Source organism: Bos grunniens, chromosome 19 (assembly GCF_055505025.1).
Source record: "Bos grunniens cultivar Pamir isolate PY7600 chromosome 19, Bosgru_T2T1.0, whole genome shotgun sequence".
Taxonomy (NCBI): domain Eukaryota; kingdom Metazoa; phylum Chordata; class Mammalia; order Artiodactyla; family Bovidae; genus Bos; species Bos grunniens.
Window position 1 is genome coordinate 38,114,248 of NC_141183.1, and position 26,022 is coordinate 38,140,269.

The 26,022-nt window shown below is 40.2% G+C and overlaps 1 protein-coding gene across 13 annotated transcripts in view; it reads right to left on the reverse strand.

Moving 5' to 3' along the window:
- The window catches only part of KIAA0753 (KIAA0753 ortholog), a 59,324-nt gene that overhangs the window by 18,433 nt on the left and 14,869 nt on the right, over positions 1-26,022 (reverse strand). For 3 of the 13 annotated variants that reach the window (XM_086359512.1, XM_086359514.1, XM_086359513.1), the window contains exons 5-13: positions 24,526-24,588; positions 23,903-24,118; positions 21,886-22,096; positions 12,814-13,049; positions 10,360-10,526; positions 8,608-8,727; positions 7,450-7,539; positions 4,241-4,319; positions 3,102-3,185 (exon numbers count right to left, since the gene is read on the reverse strand). In XM_086359512.1, coding sequence (XP_086215638.1) covers positions 3,102-3,185; positions 4,241-4,319; positions 7,450-7,539; positions 8,608-8,727; positions 10,360-10,526; positions 12,814-13,049; positions 21,886-22,096; positions 23,903-24,118; positions 24,526-24,588 — 1,266 coding nt within the window. Of the gene's footprint in view, positions 1-62; positions 3,186-4,240; positions 4,320-7,449; positions 7,540-8,607; positions 8,728-10,359; positions 10,527-12,813; positions 13,050-15,219; positions 15,390-21,885; positions 22,097-23,902; positions 24,119-24,525; positions 24,589-24,627; positions 24,811-26,022 lie in introns of all 13 variants that reach the window. The other 10 variants (XR_015148033.1, XR_015148034.1, XM_086359518.1 and 7 more) reach the window with 10 other exon arrangements.

A 26,022-nucleotide genomic window follows, 5' to 3' on the forward strand; every position in this document is an offset into this window, starting at 1 on the left:
CATTTCAGTAGTTGCATCAACTGAGTAACACCATTAATCTCCATGAAAATTATTGTTACTACCTGTTTTGCCAGCTGGTAAAGCAAGTATCTGCCTTGTGCTAGACTCAGAAGAATGTCCAACTCTGCACATGTCATGGGGCTTCCCTGGTAGCTCGGTTGGTAAAGAATCCACCTGCAATGCAGGAGACCCCGGTTCAATTCCTGGGTTGGGAAGATCTCCTAGAGGGCATAGCAACCCACTACAGTATTTTTGCCTGGAGAATCCCCATGGACACAGGAGCCTGGCGAGCTATAGTCCATGGGGTGGCAAAGAGTTGGACATAACTGAGCAACTAAGCATACAGCACATGTCATATTCTCCAGAGGACACACCTACACTATTCTTTTTCAGTTCAGTGCTTTGTAAAAACGTCTGTTCACAACATCACAGTTGATGGTTCTTGTCTGTTTGAGACTTTCTACCACTAACCTGGGGGCTTCCCTGGTTGCTCAGACAGTAAAGAATCCGCCTGTAATGCGGGAGGCCTGGGTTCAATCTCTGGGTTGGGAAGATCCCCTGGAGGAAGGCATGGCAACCCACTCCAGTATTCTTGCCTGGAGAATCCCCATGGACAGAGAAGGCTGGTGGACTACAACCCATGGGGTTGCAAAGAGTCAAACACGACTGAGCGACTAAGCACAGCACAGCACCCCTAACCTGGAAGAGTTTCACCAGCCTTTCTTGACTTTGTATCCTTCACATTGAAAAAGCACTTTACGGCTTGCAAAACATTTTTATATGTGTTGTATTTCTGTTGATTCTAATATGTGTCTATAATCTGCTCTGAAAGAAGCTTTTTAACAAAGAACGTCTGCTGGGGAAATGATCGTATCAGGCTCTGGAAGGAGACATTTCTGGGACCCAATCCTGGTTCTGCCACTGATAGGCCTCAAAGTGGGGGCGAGTATACTTAACCTCTCTGGGCCTCAATCCTCTGGTTTGTAATATAGAAACAATAACCCTACATTTCAGAGTTATAAGGATTATATGCGCACTTGTACACTGGAACACTTAAAAAACAGTGATTGGCACGAAGAACGGTTACCGCCATAGTAATTTTTAAAACCTTTTAACGGTTTACAGAAGAAAATACATTAATGACCAACAAAGAAATGTTCAACCCTGACCAAAGTTAAAGAAATAAAAATCAGCTGAATAGCCAGTACAATAAAATTACCAAGAAATCTAGAGTTAACTAAACCAATAATGCAGGTCTAGTTAATTAAGATGTATGTATCTGCTATTTTCATTCTTAAGAATCAAATATCAAGAATCCTGTGAGATAAGGAAGGACCCAATGAGCTGATATGAAAAAGATCACCAAAATATAAAGAAGCTGGATACAGATGAGCATACGGTACCCACTGGTGGGGAGATTTTACATGATACTTTTCCTGAATTGTTTGCCTTTTTAGCCAGGTACAGCTTTTAATTAAGAGAAAACCTTACACACTTCGGAAAAATGTATTTCATGCGCAAGTTCAGTTAATGACAATAGTAGCAGCAGGAGACAAATATGCCATGATGGCACCCTCCCAAAATCTATTTCCTGACACCAGGGATCATCCTGTCTGCAAGCAAATCTACTGAGAGCTAGAGCTGATTTGCAAAGTGCAGCAAACGTCTCCTCCCTTTGAGAGATGAGAATTCTGGGTATCTGGGATCAAGGTCCCACAGCTCTTTTATAAGTTAACACAGCAAAATATCTCTTTTTTAACTTCATCGTGCCAACTTCAACAAGTTTGCTTCTATTCAGTTATTTATAAACACTGACCCTCAATGGTGCTGCCAGGGAAACTCTTGTATGGTGATGCTAAAGTTTAACAGCAGCTGAGAATGGTAAATACTGGACAGAGTTACTTTTCCTTTTTAAGAAATTGTATTAAGGCCCATTTAATGCCTATATCATGCATGGTTCTCATGTACAAAGCTGATCATTTCTAGTAATACTCAAACATGCCTACTTCACTGACAGCATTTATGACCACTTCATTTCTCTTTCCTATGAAAATACCACATGAGTTGCCTCCCTAGATGAGAGGTGAGTCTCATTACTTTTCTAGGGAAAAAGGCATTACTGGTGGCTCTGCAGTACAAAAGACACAGCCATCACGCACTTGGTCTACAGAGCCATATGCAGGGTTTCAGCTTCCAGTCTCAGATGCCTTACCTCCCATGAGATTCTGTCCTAAAATACTGGTACAATAAAATTACAACTGCAAAAATTACAGAAATATGCCAAAGCTGAACTATTGCTTAATAATTAGAACTGGGATATATCCTTGGGACCGACCATCTTCCTGTTGCTCAGGTCGTTGGGCTGCTGGAGCTGCATCCAATTTCCTTCTCACTCTGAGCTCGGCCCTTGCTCGGCCCTTCACTTGCTCTGAACACAGAAAGCAGTAACTTCTCTCCGCCCTCCACGAACAGCCGCCCGAGGCAGCCTGCACCTTCCTGTCCCTACGCCGAGGTGGAAGGGCAGGGAGGACAACATTCCCACAAATGGGGAACACACGTCCAGAGGAAGAGCACAGGGGCGGACAACCACACGCCATGCTTTCATTTCTCTCAAATGCTGTCATTTGTTCCTGGGCCACCTTTGGTCTCTGCCAGGCCAGATACTGGTCATTACTAGGCACTCAAAACATGCTTGCCTAACAATACACGTTAGGCCCTCAGTATAAAGGAAATTAGGCCAGTAATGAGCAAAAGTAGGCTGAACGAGAGGAAATGAGGGCAGTCATTGTTCTGCCGAGGGCCATCAACATTCAGGCTCATGCAGTCTACCCACGCTCTGTCATTGGAAGGAAAGCAAAGAGCCGCTGACAAAAACCTGTGGCTCAAGAGCTTTCTGTGAGCTGTTCACAAGGCTCATGGAAGTCATAATGCTAAAGATACACTGTAGCATTAACATGCCAGATGTGAAAAACCTCCACCCTCGGGAGTGGGGCAGTCTAGTGTCTGTAGGGTCATCTATGTGTCATTTTTCCTTATACCCGAGGATATCATCATGTAATAATCCCAGTGTCAGTCCAGAATGCCAGCCCCACCACACGCACCTCCTCTGCAGGCTGGGCTGTTGTTGCAATTTCTGATGGCTGATCCTTCAAATGAGTATCTACTTCCAGAGAAGAATTGACTCTCTATTAAAACAGACAAGCACACTCATGAATTATGAAAATTTACAACCCATATTAGTACAAATGAATTCTGCTCCCAGAATAACTTCTGTGTGGAACTGTTCATCAGTTTTAGCTATATTAGGCTTTCTGTGGAAATTTAAGCACTCTGTCTTCATGAAAATAAATGCCATGTGCTGGTCTTGGCTTTCTGCCCCTTTTCTTCCCTCAATTTTGAAACTGTTATCAGAGTAGCTGTGTGTTTTTGTGCAAATTACTCAACTTCTCTGTTCCAGTTTCCTCATTGACAAAATAAGGAGGTTGAATGGTTTGGCCTCTATGAACCCTCCCAGTTCTATACTTCTGAGATTTTCATTGACTCTAAAAATGATTTAACATGTCTCAGACCAAGAGATAGAGAAGTTCAGTGCCCTACTCAGAGACCCAGAATGTTGTTCACTCCATTTAAGATTCTAGTGCTCTTCCATGGCTTCATCTAATCACACGAACAAGAGCATTCCTATTTACAGGATGGATTTACAGGGTCTGGCCATAGCATTCAGCTCACTACTCAGAGGAAGATGGCAAAACCTACTGGTGATGCTCTATACAATTTCATCTCGAAAAAAGCACTAATTTGTGCACAGAAGCTGTCCTCACATTTCTCTCCTCTGGAAAAAATACAGCAAATCATTCCAGATCACTGAGGTGAAAAAGCACAAAATTAAGAGTGGAAGCAGTGAACTGAACACTAATGCCAACAATAGCTTTATTTGATTAGGAACATAAATTGCAATCGAAACTCATTCCCTAAATGAAAATCTCACCTTTCGCAAAAGTGGTACTTTCTCTCTCCTCCCCATCTTGAACCCTCATCCACAAAGGAAGACACATCAGTAGTGTGGGTGCCCGAAAGGGGCCCTGGCAGCACTGTGCCCACACCACGACACACAAGCAGCAGTGCAGCTGCTGACTGCCGGACAGACACACAGCCCCGCAAAGGGTCAGTGTGACCTCTGGGGCAACACTTTTTATTTGAGAGCTTCCAAAAGGCAAGCATATGGGATGAACTAGATTACCTGGGCCTTGGCCAGGAGAGGCTTCAAACGCTCCAGAACTGCCTTCTCTACCTTGTCTGCTAACTGGGTGGTAGAAACACTATTTAGAAATAAAATTGAAAATTAAAATCAAAAGCAAGAAAATATCCTATTGTGCATATTTATTTACCACCCCAGGCGAAGGGAAATTGAATGACTATAAAACCACAGTGCCGTTCTAATTTTCATACAAGATCCCAGGGGATCTTGTTAAACGTAGACTCATGCGGCTGGCCTGAGGGAGGCCTGAGAGTCTGTGTTTCCAACAGGCTCTCAGGTGATGTGATACTGCTGGTCCTGACCCCAACTTTGAGGACAAAGGCTGAGATAACATCTGAAGAAGTATATTAGGCTCTGAGTCCATTTTGAAAGAATAATGGCTGCCTCGAAACAACTATAGAGGGCACAAGACTCAACAAATGAAACTAATTTTGTTCCCTCCCAAACCCCACAATAACAGAATCAGACATAAACTCACAATGACAAGGCACGGGAAATGGTGCTAGTAACTCAAGGACAAAAGTGGTAAGTAACTTCCAACCTGAGAAGGCTGAATTCTAGGGTTGTAATGGGGAAAGCTGAGGACTCACACAATTTGCACTGCTGACTTAAGAGGCTCAAGACTGGGAGCACCAGGTACCTCGAGGCCTAGGGGTAACCTGGGAGGAGGTGGCTTAACTATAAAAGACAAGAGTCAGATGATGTTTGAGAAGTTAGGGTCCTAGGTCCCTTCCCTCCTTCACGCACTGGACCATGGCCTCTCCGCAACTCTGAGGGAAGATGGGTTGGTTGCTCATTCTCGGGAGGGGCCTCCTGAGATGCAACTGCATTGAGACTGTAGGTGCCCTACTAAAAAGAGGGATGCATGGATGCAAGCTGAATGCCTAGGGGTAAGACTCACAGCCTCCTGACCATCTCAGCTCCAAGGACACACAGGTCCTCACTCTCTAGGCAGCAGATCAAAAGACTCATCTCTGGAGAACGTGGTGTACCCCAAAGGAAAGACCTAAACACCTGCATGACGGTCCTTAACCAACAGTTCACCCAGATGACCCTAGTGTAGAGCTCAAGGTAAATAATCCTTTCATTGGATGGTGCTTAGACTAGTCAGATATCCACAAGGAAAACAATCAACCCTGATAAGCATTTCATCTCACACACAGAAATTAATCAAAAATGGGATCACAGATATAAAAAATAAAACTGAAACTAAAAGCATTTTAGAAGAAAATATAGAATATCCTTGAAACTTCAGCACTGGTCATGATTACTTAGTTCATAAAAAAGATTTAACTGTAAAATGGAAAAACTGCTAAGCTGATCTTAATCAAAATTTGAAACTTCTCATATTCAAAAGATCCCATTACGAAAATACATAGGCAAGCCACAGGACTGGGAGAAAATATTTGCTGCACATATTCTGAAAGAGGCCTCAAATCCAGACCATATTTTTTGAAACTCTTAAAAATCAGTAATTATAAAAACAATAAAAAATGGATACAAAACTTGAATAAACACATCACAGTAAGCACTACCAAGTGTTCATCATCATTAGACTTCAAGGAAATGCAAAGTAAAATCCCAGCGAGATACCACCACGCTCTCACCAAAATAACTGAAATTTTAAAAATCGGACATTACCACATGTCAGCTGGGATGCAGAAAAACTAGAAGGGAACTCCTATACTAACTATGGAAAACAACCCAGAGGTTAATTCACAAGAGGATGTATAAACAGACTGTGGAGGTGTGTGTGTGAACAGTCACACGATGGAATACTACTTGGTAGCAAAATGGAAGACCACACCGGGCAGCCTGCTGTCCCCTGCCCAGGCCTCTTCCGGAGGTCCACTGCACCTGCTGCACCTCCGGAGGCCCCAGACGTGGTAAGCCCTACATCTGCCAGGACTCATTCATGATCTATAAGCTTTCCGGATGGGCACCTAAAAACTCCCAGAAGTTTAGGAAGGACCCTGCACAGCCTGCTTTCCCCGGGAGTCCTCATCTAATCCCAGCAGCACACTGCCTTTCCAGGTTTGGGCCTGCTTCTCAGCTGTCCAGATGAAACAGTATGCCATTAGGGACACACACAAGGGTAACAGATTTATGAATACAAGAAATGAAAAGATGAAGACAGGAATCAGGACAGTGGTGAGCTCTGGGGAGAAAGAAGGAGATGCAACTGAGGAGGGACCCACAGCGGGGAGTTTGAGAGTAGGGGTGCTGACCTATCTCTTGGTTTGGGGGTGGTGGTAGTTCACAACACTCACCCTCTAACGAAAGGGCCACAGCCCTTCTAACCTGGGAGTGGACGCTCTCTCATGACTGGTGATAGAATGCACAGCTGTATCAATGAGGATTCTGTTCACGTGACTTCAGGGTGACTCTATGAGAGCGAGACAGATGAGCCAACTGCAGCGGTAACAACTAAGCCTGCTCATGAACTTCTTCGTGCCTGGATTTAGGTGGTGACACTCTTGGGGGCAAATGGGAAAAGCAACCTCACTCGAAAACCTTAGGCTGTACTCAAGCTAACATGTGAAGCAGAAGTATCCTAGCAGACTGCATATATATGCCCCACCTGGCCAAGAGACAAGCATCTCCAACAGAAACACAAACAGACATAACACTGGTCTTTCAGATAAAACTCCCCCTAAACTGTAGATATCATTCAAACTGCACACAAAAGAAATACTTTCTAGAAAAAATACTGTGCAAATACACGCAGGCATGCAGACATTCATTCATTCATTCATTTGGTGAGGTCAGGCCCACACAGTCCAGGATGGTGGTGAAACTGTCTGGACCAATTTAAGAATAGGCAAGCACGCACCATCCTTCAGAAGCAAACACATATCTCAGTTTCTGACAACTATCCCTTTCTTCTATTTTCAGCTCATTCAGTTCCTTTGTTCTTCTGGAAGTTTCAGCATCAAGCCAATGGAGCCTAAAGGATACTATCACAGAGACATCCCAACTCTCCTCAAACTAGCCAGGACTCCCAGGGGCTCCCGTCTGAGCTCCGCTGTTGGCTTCTCAGGTGACTTCAAAGAACTTTAAGCAGTCTGACAGACAATAGACATGAAAAGTGTGACAACACCAAAAAACAATCCCAACAAGTTGTAAAAATAGCTAGATGATATAAAATAGGCCTGCTGTGTTTTTCTCTACCTCAGAAAACAGACAATTACCTCTGTTTTTGCATTTTGTCCATTTGTTCGGCTTTTAATTCTTCTAATTCCTTCAATCTTTTGGAAGTTTCAGCATCTAGCCAAGCGAGTCTAGCAGAGAATACAAAAGTCAGGCCAATTCTGCCTCAACCTGCAGGTGTCATTACCGCATAAACAGACCAGGAGTCAGGACCCCGCAGAGCACCCATCTCGGCTCCATCAAAGACTCAGGAGGTAACTCAGTCTCTGGGCCAGTGAAGCTCTCGGTGTAATGTTCCATGTAAAAAGACATTTACCCACAAGAGCATTCCTGGTTAGCATGCAGTGCCACAAAAACCTGGCCACAAATATTCTCGAGAAAACTAGCCTTCGCTGCAATTAGAACTTCTTGCTCAGCTGTAAAACAATGCTGCTGCTCTATCTTCCAGCTCAGACAAAGAAATGGGCTCCCAGGAGAGCCCTCAAGGCAGAGTGAAGTCAAATAAACACAGTAAGGAAAAGCGAGCTCCTAACAACCTTATTGTATGTGTTAGGGCTTGATGCTTTCAGCCCAGGACAGTGAACAGTATCAAATTATCTAATGGTCCACTTTCACCCTGGCTTCCCCATAATTGCAAGAACAATTCCAGCCAAATGAATGCAGGCAACCTGTTTTCACTGTTCTCCTGTCATGGAATGGCCTCACCTCATCACCCCCTATTTAAAGCCTATTCTTCAAGTCCTAATTGCTTTTCCATCTCCCTCCAGGAAGCCCAGATCTCTGCAGAGGTGTCCTGTCCGCCTTCTGAACTCTCTCAGCATTTAACACTTCAGGTTTCAGGGGACATACACCTTTCTGTCTTACAGTCAGTAACATGTCCTCCCTGTTGACTATAAATAAGCAGGGGCTGCGAGTCTGTCCTTTTTGCCCACCCCCTTGACCCCTGCAAAGGTCTCCAAAGAGCTCACAACTGTACCAAAACAAGCAATTGGTAGACAACTGAAACGCACATAATTTTTGAATGAATTAGGCAAGGAATAAAAGAGGGGCTCACTGTCTAAGCTGTATAATTTGACAGGAAAGTTTAGTAATTTCCATTTTAAACAGCCAACATTATACATGGGCAAGAGGAGAGCTCACTTCAGAATTCCATTTGAAAGGGGGCCCATTTCAAAGATCTGACAAACGCCAGCACAAACCTCACTGCTTCGTGTTCAACAGCACCTCTCAACCGACTGTCCTCTTGCGTATCTTCCTGCTGGAGAGACTGTTCTTTGGTGGTATCTTTGGGGCTAGATTTCGCCTTGAGCCAGGCGGCACTGCAAAACAAGGAAAACTTACACCTTTGTAACCATTCCCTCCACACCTGATCACTCATAAAAGGTGCCAGCTGAGAAAAGACAAGAGTGTCACAGTACTGGTGATCTACGGGGGGGCTCTACATTGGAAGCTGAATGTGAAGCAGAGTGACAGCATCCAGGATTCAGGTTCAGTGTCAAAGAGAAGGTCATTTTTGCTTCACAGAAGCAATCACTATTTTAAATGAAAAAACAATTGTCAATTACAGAATAATGGGTGAAATTCAACAAAACCCTGTTCTAATATACAGATTTGGGTCACAAATTATATTTCACATTACACAGAAACTCTGTACCTTTTATCAGGTCTAATACAGCACTTTGAACCCCAAAGCCTTCCCCCTTACCTCCCCTATCTACCACATGTACACTCTAGAAGACAGTGCATTGTATATTTGGTTTGCAATATAAACTCCAACCAACTTCTGTTTTCATGAGCTTACCAACTGAATTTACATCTCTACACTAGTACATACATAAAAACAGAGAATTAAGAGCACAGAAATAAAGCAAAGCAGCACATGTATTATGAAATCAGAAGACCTGATTTTAGTCCTGCTACATAAGCAAGGCATTAGATTCTCTGGACAGTTTCTTCACCTTTAAAGTGAAAGCTGATGAATAAGCATAACCGTCCACTGAGAATCACTCAGCCCTCAGGGGACCCCATCCCACCAAGCTTCTCACCACATCTCCTGCGGGCCTCTTAGAAGTGGGACCCTTCATGTCACCTACCTTCTCGCTCGCTCTCCTCCTCATGTGACTGCTTCTGCCTGCCTTCCTGTGACTGTCCTAGCTCCAGGTCCTTTCCACTGTGCTTCTGAGAACCACTGTCCATGGTACACGAGCTCCCATTTTTAACCACTTCCCTGAAGACTGTAATTTCTGCCTCACTGGACTCTGTGCCCCAGAAGGACAATGCCTTCTTCCCAGCTCTGCAGAAGATTGGGCCCTCATTCTCTATGTGCTGTGAGTAAGTGCTGCTGCTGCTGCTAAGTAGCTTCATGGCCCCATGGACTGCAGCCTACCAGGCTCCTCTGTCCATGGGATTTTTCAGACGAGAGTACTAGAGTGGGTTGCCACTGCCTTCTCCTGAGTAAGGGTGACAAGGCAGTAATGTCAGCTCTATCCTAACTGTCTTCTGCGTCAGGACAGCATCTATGAGGTTTGTACGGTTTTTTAATTCATGTTGTCTTGACTTGGACTAGGAATTATTTTTAAGCATTCATTCAGCAAAGATTTACTAAATGCCTACTAAGATTGACTACATCAGGCACTGTACATTCAGATATAAGGCACAGTTCCCAGCCTCAAGTAACCAGGATCCACTGGGTGTAGAGGCAAGTGAAGAGCAGCCCTCGAAGTCCACAGGGTACTGGAGTAACCTGTGGGAGTTACTCTACCCACAGTCAGGTAGGAAAAAGGACCCAATGGGCTTCCAGTCAAAAACATTTCATGTATTATCCATCCAAATAAGCTTTTTTCCGTAAAGGGGACTAAGGCCACTGCTTCACTTGCTCTAAGCAATAGGTCACCTTTGATCTGTGGAGGAAAAGTAAGATCACATACCTGAATGCTTGAATTTTTACATACCATTTAGGAGATGCTGGTGGGGATGTGGGGTTTGGAGGTATCCAAGGAGCCCTACTGTCTTTCACAGGCTGTTGGTTCATTTTTAATCTGGAGGAGACTGTTGTCCTTTGCAACCTGCTTTTGCTGTAAGAGGGGATTAGTCTACTTTTTTCAGCTTTGTGGAGTCCCTGCAAGAGATAAATATGAATTATAAAGCCAAATGGATAGCAAAGAAACTGGTTTTAACCTCAGGCTTACTGAAGGTTCAAATGTCCCTATGCTGTTCATGCATTCATTCAGCAAAAACTTAAGTGGAAAGCACTGTTGTAGAAATTTGGGGACAGCACAGATTACACTAAAACAACCCTGGTTGTGGGGAGAGGGGCACACGTGTAAAACTGAATCCCTGGCTTGGCCATCTTTATATATATACATATAAAGAAATATATATTTATATATTTAATATAATTAAATATAAATATAATATATATTTAAATATAAATTAAATATTTATATTTTAATATATATAAAGAAACATATTTTATATATTTTTTTATATTTTTATATTTATAAATATATAAAATATATAAAAAATATAATATATACTATATAAAATATATATAAATTTATAATATATTGTAATATATAATATATAAATATATAATATATTTATAAATATATAAAATATATATAACGTCTTATATATTTACAATATAATATATAAATATATGAATTTTATATAAATATATAATATATAAAATATGTAAATATACATAATATATAAATATAAATATATTTATAAATATATAAATATATTTGTATATTTAATATAAATATATTAAATATAAATTAAATATTTATATTTAATATATAAAGACATATATTTTATAAATATATATTTTATATATTTATATATTTATAAATGTAAATATATAAAATTTATAAATATAAATATAAAATATATAAAATATATAATATATAAATATATATTATATATATAAATATACAATATAAACAATATATTTATAAATATATAAAATATATATAATATATATATGTATAATATATATTATATATTATAAATATATAAATATATGAATTTTATATAAATATACATATACATACTATATATAAATATATATTTGTATATTTAATATAAATATATTAATGTTAAATATATTTAAATATAAATATATTAAATATAAATTAAATATTTATATATTTAATAAATGCATATATATAAAGAAATATATATATATAAAGAAATATATATTTCTTCCTAACTAAGCAAAAGAGATAAATTGTAAAACATTCTTGGATAAAACACATCTCTCAGTCTTGAGGTTTCCTATCTGTAAAATGGGAGATAATGTCTTCCCAAATTTCTAGAAGATTAAAAGAGCTAATAGAGAAGGAGTATGATGAAGTCAGGAGAAGGCAATGGCACCCCACTCCAGTACTCTTGCCTGGAAAATCCCATGGACGGAGGAGCCTGGCAGGCTGCAGTCCATGAGGTCGCTAAGAGTTGGACATGACTGAGCGACTTCACTTTGACTTTTCACTTTCATGCACTGGAGAAGGAAATGGCAACCCACTCCAGTATTCTTGCCTGGAGAATCCCAGGGATGTGGGAGCCTGGTGGGCTTCCGTCTATGGGGTCGCACAGAGTCGGACACGACTGAAGCGACTTAGCAGCAGCAGCATGATGAAGGCAGGAAGGTATATGCCACCTAAACAGAACAACTACCATAAAATGCTATAGAGAACAAGGCTGTTTCGGAGAAATATTCCAGGCTGAATTTGTATAAGCTCAACCCTGACTGCCCAATGATCTCCCTTGAGAGTCTGTTTGAAAAGCAATAAAGACTTGATCTTAATCCATAATTTATGAGTAACAGGTGATTATGTTACAGAAGCCTATGGAGAAGCCATCAAATTGGAGTAACCACGTTAAGCATATTCAGACTAGGAGGTGGTCTTCTAGCCAGTTCTCCACTGGTAGGGCCTAAAGTTAAATTTTAGATAGGCGCTTAAGAATATAATGTACTTTGAAGCCAGCTGACTCCCAAAGCCATGTTAGAAAGTACTCACCCTAAGATGCCTTTCAATATCAAGTGATATATTATGTATCAATATTTAGCAGAAAATCTTCATCTTAAACCTTCAAATTTCATACTTCCAAATCAGAAGCAGAAAAAAATTGTATTTTAAAATAGCCTGCCCAATGAAGACCATGGTATCAAATCAGAAAGGCTCTTACTAAACCTGGACAAGAAAGAATGCCCTGTCCTTAGTAACAATACTAAAACTTGTTTTTTGTTTATAAGCTATGTCAGCTTAGACAGCTGGGCTTAAGGGCTCTGGCATTCAAATGCCCAAGAACTCAAATCCTGACTCCACCACTTACCAGCCGGTGTGACCTTGGACAATGTCAGATTAATACAAATGGGCCAAAAGAGAGGAGTGATTTCATACTTGCTGTGGTCTTGCTGGTGCCAGAGTATCTTTCTTCCTAGACGGTGGCACGTTCTCAGTCACAAGCTTCTTTCTCCCTGCTTTTATTTTTGCCAGGGCTAATGCCTCTTCTTTGAAGCCTGCATTTTGGTCGAGGATAGATGGAGCGTTTTCCTGAAGGATATCCGCCTCTAATCCATCAAGCTCATTTTCCAGCCTCTGGGTCACTGGAAGCTCTGTATCGGGTTGATACTTATCTACATGGAGATTTCAGAAGGACAAGCGGAAGGAAATGCTATTCAAATCAAGTAAGAATGATTATCCAGAGGCAGATAAGCTCACAACACCCTGTTAAAAGCTGAAGTGTCTTGCTGCCAAGAGTTGCTTCTGATCCTATGACTCCTACTGCAGTTCTATGGCAGAAACCTAAGTATCATGGGTGACTCCTAAATCTCACCTCCCACATTTACTTACTCACCTGGTCCCTCAAATCCTAATTCTATCAGTAAAATACCTCTTGCCCTTTTCTTCCCTCCTGCCACTCCCTAAGGTCAGGCTTGCAATAAATATCTTGTGACTGCAACAGCAACATCTTCTAACAGACCCCTTCTTTCTCTTCAATCACACCTTCTCCTGACTACCATAATTATGTTTTTAATGTAAATATTTAAGTATCACTTCTCAAAACCTTCGATGACTCCAAATTTGATACAGAATAAAGTCTGAAATCCATACATGACATATAAGCTGCAATGGGAAAGAAAGTAAAACTGTATTTGAAGATGAGATATTTTGTATATAGAAACAATCCAAAGAGAATCTACAGATAGGCAATTACAACTAAGAATAGAGTTCAGCAATGTTTCTGGATAGAAGAAGAAAAATAAACAAAATTCAGTATCATTTGCAGATACCAAAATAACTAATTAGAGAAAATATAAGAGAAAAAGTACCCCATTAACAATAGCAACTAAACTATAAGGCACTAAGGAAGAAATCTTAGGAAAGATGTATAAGACTTTTTACCAAACAAAAAAGTTCAAAGGTATTTTTGAAGGACAAGAAAGAAAGTCTGGATCAATTCTTTTCATGAATGAAAAAAATACTGTAAAGCGTCAATTCTCCCCATAGTGATCCTCAATTTCAAATGCAAGTTCAATTAAAATCTCAACAGATTTCTTTTTTGTGGATGTAAAATTTTAATGCTAAAATTCTTATAAAGTGTAAAATCCCAAGACAGCCCAACTAATTCTGAAGAACAACAAAGTGAGGAGTAGGGCAGGGGTGGGAGTCTTATTTTCCCAGAGACAGTGTTCGTGATAAAGCTGTAATAATTAAGGCAGTGTGGGAGTGATGCAAGAACAGGCAGAAACCAACGAAGCGGGACGGGTGTGACAAAGGCAGTATGACAGATCAATGAGTGTGAGCTGCAGCGCTCAATAAATGATACTGAGATTACTAGTACCCATAGGTAACTAAGGAAAGATCTAAGTGTTCCGTGTGAGAATCCTCACCCTCACACGGAACGCTTACATTCTAAATGTAAAGAAGACCTAAATGCGAAAGCAAAACTTTTAAAGCTTTTACAAGAAAATATAAGAATATGAGTATGACATCAGGGCAGAAAATGCTTTCTTAAAGCCAAATATAATGTTAACATATGTAAACTTAATTACACTAAACTGCACCTTGCTTTTGACAAAGACACCAAAAAAGTCACAGAGAAGCCAGAGTCTGAAAGTAGATTTCTGTAAGGTATATAATTAATATAGGCTTAATATCCAGAATAGATAAAGAACAACTGTGAATCTATAAGAAAACAAACAATGCAATAGGGAAACAGGCAAAGGACAGAAAATGGCAGACAGAAAATCTAAACTGTCAATAAAAACATGAAAAGATGAGCACCAGCAATCAGAAAAATCGAAATTAAAGCAATGAGGTACCATTTCAAATTCATCAGATTGGGAGGAAAATTTTTAATGTGACAATACCAAGTATAAACAAAGATGCAGAAAAACAAGTACTCTCATAGCTATTAGTGCAGGAGTGAACTGGCGCAGCTACCAGAAGATTCGCCCACACTGTCGCCCAGAAGCTTCACTCCTAGGAACACCCTCAGCCTTGAGGGAGCCTCATGCGTACACAGGAAGACATGAGATAGACAATCACTTCAAAGCGTTTATAATAGCAAAAATCAGACACACCCCAAAGGTCCATCAGTTTTACTACATTTAGACTGCTTTTAACAGCAGTAGGTAAAGGCCAGGTTCCTCTTGCATCACTTTTTTAATCTGGTACTTTTCAAGGCCATGGAGGTTACACAGTAAGGATACATAAACTGAAAGGAAAGAATGCTTAGAACAAATCCTAGTCTAAAATTTAATTATTAACCCTCAGGTTTACATATACCAAGGTGACTCTGACCTCTAGGTCCCGATGCCTTTCCAGTAATGATCTGTATAAACCAACTGCAAATGTAGTACAAGCTCCAGGGGCAGCTGAGTTTGAGGACATTGCTGGTGGTGGGGAGGGACTGTCCTTACGTCTGACGAGTTGTGCTAATGCAATCCACCACTTCAAGAACATTCCAGCAGCTGCTAAAGAAATGCATCAGTTACAGAAATCACAAGACCAAATCAGGCTCACACATTTAATTCAAATGAAAATGGCAAAGACGTGATTTCCCACCTAACTGGCTCCCTGTGACTTTTAGGGGCGGGAGGTCAGAATGGAGGAATTAGGTAGAGCGACATCTAAAACAGAAAAGACACCACAACCTTCTGAAATCCGGTTCATAAAGAAAAAAAATAATACTACACATAAATAAAAATAAGAGGACCACAACCTTCGCCATAAGCAACTGTACCAAATTTGCCAAGTGGCTAAGCATAATCACACCTCAATTTGTAATGATGATAACAACAATGATTTTATCATCATCTCTTACATCTGTACATCTCTTCAGTTTCTAACATCCTTCACATTCACATTTGAGGCTCACCGTGACACAGAGCAGGCGGGGCAATGATTAACTTTTCAGATGAGGAAATGACAGTCAAGTGTTTTACTCAAGGTCAAGGACAGCAAGCAACAGCGTCACATCTTCTGACCCCCAGTCCAGGGTGAGGCCCATTCATCCTGCCGTCAGAAACTGCAGCGCTGTTCCAGACAACTGAAGCTTACGTACTTCTGGATGAAATACCTAATTTGCTACTTTAAACAGCTCAGTCAGTCACACAGGATAAGGACCACCAGCATACCTGAGAGAGGTTGCAGGTTCGATTCCAGACCACCACAATAAAGCAATATCATGATAAAGTGAGTCACTCAAGTGTTTTGGTTTCCCAGTGCATACAAATGTATGCTTATATAGTATGTAGTCTAGTACGTGTGCAATAGTGCTGTGTCTTGAAAAAATGTACACACCTTAATTAAAAAATACTTTATCACTCAAAAATGCTAACCATCACCTGACAACACAGGGTTGCCGCAAACCTTCAACTTGTAAAAACCACGGTATCTGCAAAGCGCAATAAAGTGCAGCACAATAATGTGAAGTATGCCTGTATGCGGGGAGCGAGCTCCGCCTCTGGCAAAGGTCATGAGGAAGGAGGCTTGGCATACGCAAAGGCGGGATCAAGCCTCAGGAGTCTCCCTGGAAATTCTCGAGCAATCTACCCCCAAAACCAGAGTCTGCCTACTTTCTGCTTTGTGCTTTCACCTACACTTCTGACTTTACGGGGGGCTGTCCCCCACTACCTCTCTGAAAAAAGAATTAGCTTATAGCTCCAGTTAATAATTCCTGGGTGTGACAGTGTTTCAACCTACAAACTCCCTTGGAAGTCCTCTAGCCTGCCTGAATAGGTTTTTCCGGCCACATGTGATTGCTCAGAGCCTCCAAACTGTGAGAGGCATGAGATGTTCTAAACTGTCTAAATACAGATTCCTTTGAGCAGTCAAAAGATTGATTAGAAATTGTATTGGTGAAGGGATTTTCACTTGTTGGGCCAATGTTTGCTGCTAAGTCTCCATATCCCTTACCTGCTGTGTCCCTGGCAGTGTATTGATTAATATAATTGGTGTAAATAGTAGCTTTAATGTTTGTAACCTGGGACCCTTGAGTTAATTCTTTTTCTTGTTATAGCCCACCACACCTTTGCTCTGTAGGAATGCAACTTTATCTAATGCTTTTTGGAGGCTGGCGCCTGACTTGAGAATAATCACCTTTAGAGAAAAAGGCCTCCAGGCCAGAAGATGATGCAAATCACCTAAACTTTTGCATATGATAAGTTTGCAGGAAGAAAGCCTGGCTTACTGCATGACTCTACCCCTTCCCCCATTATCCTCTATGCATAACTTAAGGTATAAAAACTACTTTGGAAAATAAAGTGCGGGCCTTGTTCACCGAAACTTGGTCTCACCATGTCGTTCTTTCTCCTACCTTCTGGCTGAATTATTCAGCCTCTTTTCTACACTGAATTTCCTCACTGAGCTATCCTCATTCTATTACTCTTTATATCCTTAATTAACGTTTAATTAAGCAATTGTTTCCTGATCCTCGCCGACGCCGTCCCCGCTTCGAATTCCCTGGATCCACCAGGGCTGGACCCCGGCACCTGTATTATCCGCATTCACAGATACAAAAATGAAGGTTCAGAGAGACGAAATTACCCACCCAGGATCACAAACGGGCCGAGCTGGGACCAGAGGGAGGGCTTTTTGGTCCCCGTCTTCCCCACAGTGGTCTGTCTTCCTGCTTTCCCTCACTGGTACCTGTGGTGAGTTTTAAATGAACAGGTTTCCCAACTTTTCTCTCTGAAGCTGGTCCCCGCCTGTTGGTGCACTCACAGTTACGGGTCCCTCTCATCTTTCAACTCATTTGGGAAACACGTCTCTGTGGGCAGGCCTGGAAAGTTCTCTACATTTCCTCCAGAGCGTCGTAAACGAGCCCCTAATACCCAGAACTGAAGTTACCATGATCTGTTGCTCAAAGGCCTTTTCTTGTTCTACCACACCCTCTTCAGAGCTGGTTGTTTAAGCGCCTAATTACTGCCGGGCCCTGGGCTCCCACAGAGGATACAGAATCCAATAAGCATCACACCCACACTGAGTGGAAGGCGGCCCCTGGGTAGAAGGAAGGTGGCAGCATTGGTTCTACCCGCCTACCAATGAAGGGAACAGAATGCCCCGTTACAGCAAGTGAATATCTAACAGCGACTGAGGAGGTTAGGTTTTGTTACATTCACGATACAGGCAGGACATTATACTATGCAGGTGCCACAGAATTAGTGACAAATTGAGAAAGTGAACTGATTTATAACTTCAGATCAGTAGAGGAAACAAAATGAAACAAGAACTCGATTAACATAGTAAATTACAACAAAGAAAAAGAAGTGGCAGATCAAAATAAAAAGGGAGAAAGAAGTCCAAATGTGCCATTAATCTCAGTAAATGTCAGTAGGTTAAATATAGAACTCTACAACAGGGTGAAAAACACTGACAATGAAGAATTTACAACAAACATTCTTAAAAGAGCAAAGACGGACTGTACATAAAGGGATGTGAAATGTTATTCTAGGTAAATGCCAAATAAGTTGGGTAGATGAAACAATATTTGTATCAAACAAAACAGAACCCAAAGTGAATGACATTAGCAAGACAAATATTTAATAATAATATATAAAATCCACCAAAAAAGATTTATCAGTAAGGAATGCTTATGCATCTAATAGCACGACTTCAAAATGTACTAAACAAAAATGAATACAAATACAATGAGAAATTTTAAAAGTCTTCAAAGACTTTAACATACCTTTATATCAGTCGTCTAAATCAAGTTAATAGAACCAGAAAACCATAGAAAAAAAATAATAAAAGAAATAAAGATTGGAAAGGAGGACATAAACCAATGGTTATATTTATAGATGACATGACTATATACATTGCAAAACACAAATAATATGCAGATAAATTACAGAAATAAATTAGCAAGGTTGCTAGATACAAGATCAACACACAAAATCAACTATGTGTATACCCATAATATATGCTAGAAATTAAATTTTTAAAAAGACATCCTTTACTAGAGTGCTGGAAATAGCAATAATTCTAACTAAAGATGAACACACACACACACATTGTAAGTTACTAAGAGTATTTAAAAACAACTTAAATGAATAGAGGGACATATACCCTGCCTGTGGATTGGGAAATATAATTTTGTAAAGATATCAATTCCCCATCAAAATTTCAATAGGTTGTTTGTTTGGGAGTGTTGAGAGAGAGAGGGCAGGGAAGCAACAAATTCTGATCCTAAGATTTCTATGGAAATACTGAGGGTCACTGGTGACAAAAGCTGCCTTAGAATAATTAAGATAGTATACACTAGCCTAAGAACCTACTGCCTTAGAATAATTAAGATAGTATACACTAGCCTAAGAACCTACTGCCTTAGAATAATTAAGATAGTATACACTAGCCTAAGAACCTACTGCCTTAGAATAATTAAGATAGTATACACTAGCCTAAGAACCTACTGCCTTAGAATAATTAAGATAGTATACACTAGCCTAAGAACCTACTGCCTTAGAATAATTAAGATAGTATACACTAGCCTAAGAACCTACTGCCTTAGAATAATTAAGATAGTATACACTAGCCTAAGAACCCACAATTAGATCAGTGGAAGAGAAGAGAGGACCCAGGAAGTGACCCTACACATGTGGACACTTCACTTATGACAAAAGTCACATCGCCACTGCGGGAAAAAGGATAATGTTTTCAACGAAGAGTGCTACCTCAAGTAGATATCCACCCGGAAGAAAATGAACCTTTTCTAGAAAATAATATAGGAAAATGTTTCCTTAACTATAGCAAAGGGAAAAGCTTTTTTTTTCCCTAGTAAGTAATTCTTTATTTTTTCCCCCAACCAGGGCATTATTGTTGTTTCCTCGCTAAATCATGTCTGACTCTTTGTGACCCCATGGACTGTAGCCTGCCAGGCTCCTCTGTCCATGGGATTTCCTAGGCAAGAATACTGGAGTGCGCTGCTATTTCCTTTTCCAGGAAAAGCCTCTTAAACAAGATCCAAAAACAATCTTAAAAAACAAAAACCCTATATAGGAAAAGATTGCCACGTTGGAATTAAGTGAAATTAAGAATTCTGTCCATCAAAAGACACTACAGCAACATTTAAAAGCAAGCCACATCTTATTTCTAAGAGAATATCTATAACACAGGTAATTGGGAAAGGGCCCATATGCAGCATACTCCTACAAAGAACTCGACAAATCAATTGAGAAAAGTGAAAGGAAAAAAGGAACAGAAAATAAGAAAGAGAGGGAGGCAGAGGGAGGACTGGGAAAGAGACTTGAACTGGCACTTCACAAAAGACATGTAAATGGCCAATAAATATACGAAAAAGTACTCACCATAAATCATCCAGAAAATATAAACTAAAACCACAATGACAGCCTTACACACCAAGCAGGTGGCTAAAAATTTTAAAACTAATAACAAGTGCTGACAAGGATGTATAGCAACTATTCTCATAGGCGACTGGTTGGAATATAAAAGATAAAACTACTTTGAAAAAAATCCTTATTACAGTTGAACAAATACATACCCTGATGACCTAACAATAATACTCCTGGGAATAAACCCATAAGAAATACATACACACATGTACCAAGAGACGTATATAAAAACAATCACAGTAGTTCTCCTTATAACCACTCCAAACTGGACAAAATCCAATGACTGTACATTCCACTTCAACTTATAAAAGGAAAACTGTTGTTGCTTAGTTGCTCTGCTGTGTCTGACTCTTGGCAAACCTTTGGGATTTTTCAGGCAAGAATACTGGGGTGGGTTGCCATTTCCTCCTCTAGGGGATCTTCCCAAACCAAAGATCAAACCCACATCTCCTGTGTCTCCTGCACTGCAGGCAGGCTCTTTACCCGATGAGCCATCATATATTCTACTTCAACTAAAATAAGGGAAACCAGCTTATTGGATTTGTCCATACACTGATATAATGGCACATTAAAAATTTCAATATTAAAATTTTAAAACTACTTTAAAGTACTATCAGTATGAAGTTTAACTATGAAGAAAAAAAAAGAGGACAAGAAAATCTCTCAGCAAAACAGGAACAGAAGAAAATTTCCTTAACTTCATATGCACATTTGCCAAAACTCAAGAGTCAGCATCATGTGTCAAAATGCATTCCCTTTATACTGGGAAAGGGGGACCCTGCAAAAGTCAAGCATCTTAAGAGAAAATATTTATGATATATGTAAACCAGAAAAGGATGAAGATCCAAAATACATAAAGAACTTCTGAAGCAAAGACAGGACCTAGCAGGGAGATGGCAAAGGATATGAACAGACAAATCACAGAAGAGGAAGAAATAAACAAGGCCAAGGAACATGTGAAAGAAAAATCTTCCTCACCAGGAACCAGGGAATATAATATAAAACAATAAGATATTCAGTAACATTTTCCACCAAGAGACTGGAAATTTTTTATATTTCATTGTATAAAGTACTTGGTAAGGATATGGGGAAATATATACTGATGGTCAGTGCTAGTTGAAAACATAACTGTACACCCATTTTCAAGGGCAAGTTGGCAGTGTCTGTTTTAAATGGGCAAACCACATAAGCTTGTAATTCTACTTACTGGAATAACAAGAATTTATTTATTACCTATGTTAAAAAAAAAAAAAATCCATTCATATCAACCAAGTATGTGTTTGTGTGTATATGTATACACAGCTATCATTAAAATGTAAATAAACAAACTTAGAAGAGAAAGTAGGGTTCTAACTGCCAGCTCTGTAGGAATTTACTTTGGTTAGCCCAAATGCAGGAAAAGGAAATTTTACTTTCTTCACTCTCCCTCCTCTATGGAAATACTCCAGCCTCCAGCCTAAAGTAGCATCTTGGCTGCTGTTCACTTATCCTAGTTCAAGTGCACTTATTGTTGACCAGACATAAATCCTGTGGCATAAATCAATGTGGCAACTGTTAAAGCCCAGACAATGTCAAGGAATAAAGTATCTTGCAGTAAACACTTTAGGACACATACCAGCAAGGAGCTTCTTTGCCACTGAAGGTTGTCTTGTTTCCTGTGGAAATATCTCCTTTGCTACAAAGGGCTTCCTCTCACTCTTTGGGGATGTGTTTCGCCATCTCTCTAAAGCCCTTTGGCTACCAATGGGAAATCTGCTCCGAATTTCACCGAAACATTTCTTTGCTTTTTTTGGAGACAGTTTCTTTTCCAGGAGAGATTCCAAAGCCTGCCATGAAACAGTCAATCATTCTCTTAGTTTGTCTCACAAAAGTCTGACTGTTGATCACAAAATGGAAAATGGGGACCCTGGAAAAATATGTTATTAAATGGCCATCTCCAATTGTTAGTGAACCATCACTTACTTTTAAAACTTGGTTATATAGGACATCCAGTTAATAAAAGGAATTCTGCATGTTCTTTTACATGTTTAGCTCATGAAAACCAATGATCAACAAGTAAAGAATATCATTACTATTAAAGGTATCCAAATTCTAAAACTAAGGATCCCCGTTTAAAAACTAACCACAGTCTTCAGAATATAATCCAATATAATTTATTTCATTAGTTTCCAATGAAAACCTCATAAACTTAAATAATCTTTTAAGTGGGCACACAAACTATAACGCACATTTTCATAAACTAAAGGAAACTTAGCATGTTAATGGCTCTGATCACTCATCCACCACAATGGGGGAGATCTGTCCCTGCCAGCCCCCTTTCCTGAGAGAGGCATGTGCTCTAACAAGCACCCACTCACTCATCACCAGGCAGCAAGGGCCCAGTCTCCCATGGTCAGTACATGTTAACGAAAACTGAACACAGTCAGGGACATTTAGTTCAGATGACAGTAAGGATAAGAACATAAACTGTGGGATAGTGTAGTACACATCAACAAGAATAAATTTCTTGTGCTACTGAATATTTTCAAATGTAGGGGAGATAAAGGGTATGTTTAAGAAACATTATGTTAAGGTACTCTTGCCCAAACTTTGGGATAGAAAGTTTCTATCTCTTGAGATCCTTTCTAGAATGATCAAGCTATGTTCTTCAAATAAAATTGCATTCCTGATAGTGATTCCATATACATAAATGTAAGCAACATAAATCACAAATATATTTGCTGGATAAAGGTAGAAAGGGTCTTAAGGATCACCAAGGGCTAGCTAATGGTAGAAATGGTCTGTCACTTGCTCTAGAATTCTTCCCACTACAGCGTGCTTCCCTATAGCTAACAGTTTACTATTATATATCTCACACCAACATAAAGGCTTTTTTTTTTTAATCTGTGGATGAAAACGTGTGTTACAGTGGAAATAACAATGGTACGGGAGTTCGAAGACAGGTGTTTGATTCCCAGCCTTCAAGAGAAGTGTCTGTGTCATGTCTCTGAGCTTTGCTTTTTTTAATATGTAAAATAGTAATAAAACCAACTGCAAATCACACCAATATAGTAAGGATGAATGGCAGCATTCTCTAAACTTCAGAGAACTATCAAGATTTAAGGACAGACTGTTTTTGTCGTCTTCATCACCAAAAACTAAGAATATCACCAATAAAAACAACTTAGTACACACCAGTTGGGATCTCCAGAAGTCTCTAGCCGTAGTACAAGACTTTAGGCTTGCTTCCATACATTTTTGTGCTTCTTTTCAAAAATCTATCTAGATTGTACACTGATATGCTAACCTAACTACTAAACAGTGTTTTACTGTTTTCCTTTCATATGCTAATACATTCTTTATTAAATGGCATGGTCATGGAATGGAATATTCTGCTTAATTAATGGCCTGGTTATGAGTTGTTTTATGTCCTAGACTTAAGACACCATTTCTCAAAGAAGACACAATATTGACTAGACTATAAAAACAATGAAAATGAAGTGCTCCTTCTGCTCTCTGCAAAGTTTGAATTTACTAGGTATCAGACGAGTCTTGTGTTCTCTGTGAACCTCAATGAAATCGGGCAGTGGTGAACACAACCTCCCCGCTTAGAAATAATACACTTTAAATACAAATCATGGTCAATTTCATACCTCGATCTGTTGCAGGATATCTATCACCACATCAGGGACAGAAGACTCAGCCTCCAGCTTGGCAGAACAGAGAGAGAGCTGGCGGATAAGACTGCCCAGCTCCTTGCACCAAGTAGGAACAGGGTACTCCCCTCCGGCAGTGAACTGAGTGACAAACGTCTGTAAGGCCCGAATTGCTCCTCGATGGGCAGCAGCCAGCCTGGACACTGCCCATGACTGGCAGTAAACGAGATGCAAGAGTTACTTCAATACTCAGAACATCTAAATGTTCACCCAACCCTTAACAAACATTTACAGTCAATCTTCTGTGTAAGAACGACTTCCATTGTGAAAACGTTTTCATAGTAAAGGGAACTGTAAAGTTTAAAGTTTTCCTAATGACAAAGTGTTTTCCCTCTCATGCTCAATTTCTTATACCAGCTGCAGCAACAATCTATTTTCAGAACCTGTTTCTTGGAAGGTGATCCTCGAAGTCAGGATATTTAAGACGCTCACTCCCTAACAAGTTTCTACAAGTGTTGATGATAAATATCAGTGCAGAGAACCCACATGTAATACCATCAAAGCACTGGAAATGTAGTTTATAAATAATAAGAATTAAGCATAATTAAATTGCATCATACCTTCTTAGTGTGTTTAATCTTATGTGGACTCAATTTATCCAATTCTTCCTGGATTTCTTTAACCTGGTTCATAAAGGGGGGGAAAAATGAAAATCTTTGTACCTTTCCACTGATCTTTTTTGTAGAAAAGGATGCATCTTATCTTGTCCAAATATAACCATTACTGATTCAAGTCACTTGAAAATGAGAACAGACTCCTCATTCAAGCACTCCCACAACAGCTACTGGTTTCCAGTTTGAGATGGTGACTACAGCACAGGTCTCCCTTCCATCCCTTGATTCCCACTGAAAGAGGAATTTAACATAAAGGAGGTGACTCGGGAAAGGCAGGAGGCACATCAGGAAGTTTGCAGTGCCGTGCTGCCAAAGAATTCAGCTTTTGGACTTTCCTGATGGTCCAGAGGTTAAGAATCCACCTGCTGATGCAGGGTTCAGTCCCTGGTCCTGGAAGATCCCACATGCTGTGGGGCAACAAAGCCCATGCACCGCAACTACTGAACCTGTGCTCCGAGAGTCCAGGCGCTGCATGCGACTACTGAAGCCCACGCGCCCCAGAGCCCGTGCTCTGCAGCATGAGAAGCCACGGCACGAAGAAGCCTGTGCGCTGCGACTAGAGAGTAGGCCCCGCTCACCAAATACAGAAGCCTGTGTGCAGCAACAAAGATCCAGCACAACCAAAAAGAAAATAGTTAATCAATGATAAAGAAAGAAGTCAGCTTTCACCCTCTTAGATACAGCCAGCCAATCACACATTTCAAGCAGAGCTCTGACAGGCTAAGATTCGTGTTTCAGAACAATCCCTGTGACAGCAGTGTAGAGTAAGGACCAAAATAGAAGCCAACAAGAATAAGAACAAAATCTCACTCAGGCATTATCTTTCAATCAAAGAGCCCAGTTCGGGGTTCAAGCAAGAAAGCTAACATGTGACCTAAGCGACCAGAAATAAGTTCAATGCTTACTAACAAGTAAGACATTAAAATTGAAAAAGTGAAGTCGCGCAGTCAAGTCCGACTCTGCAACCCCATGGGCAGCTCCTCTGTCCACAGGATTTTCCAGGCAAGGATACTGGAATGGGTTGCCATTTCCTTCTCCAATTAAAGTTGAAACAAACATTTTTAAAAATCTACCCATAATGTAAATAATATAAATGCCTATTCATGAGCCACTACATGTATCCTGGACAGAGAAGACTGGCATGCTGCAGTCCACGGGGTCGCAAAGAGTTGGACACGACTGAGCAACTGAACAATGACAAAACTTATCCTGAGTGACATTTAACATAGTCTTCATTCTTTACTATTTAGTAAAGACAACCAAACTATCTACTACGTGGTGGTAGTGGTTTAGTCGCTAAGTCATGTCTGACTCTTGCAACCCCATGGACTGTAGCCTGCCAGGCTCCTCTGTCCATGGGATTTTCCAGGCAAGAATACTGGACTGGATTGCCATTTCCTTCTCCAGGGGATCTTCCCAACCCAGGAATAGAACCCAGATCTC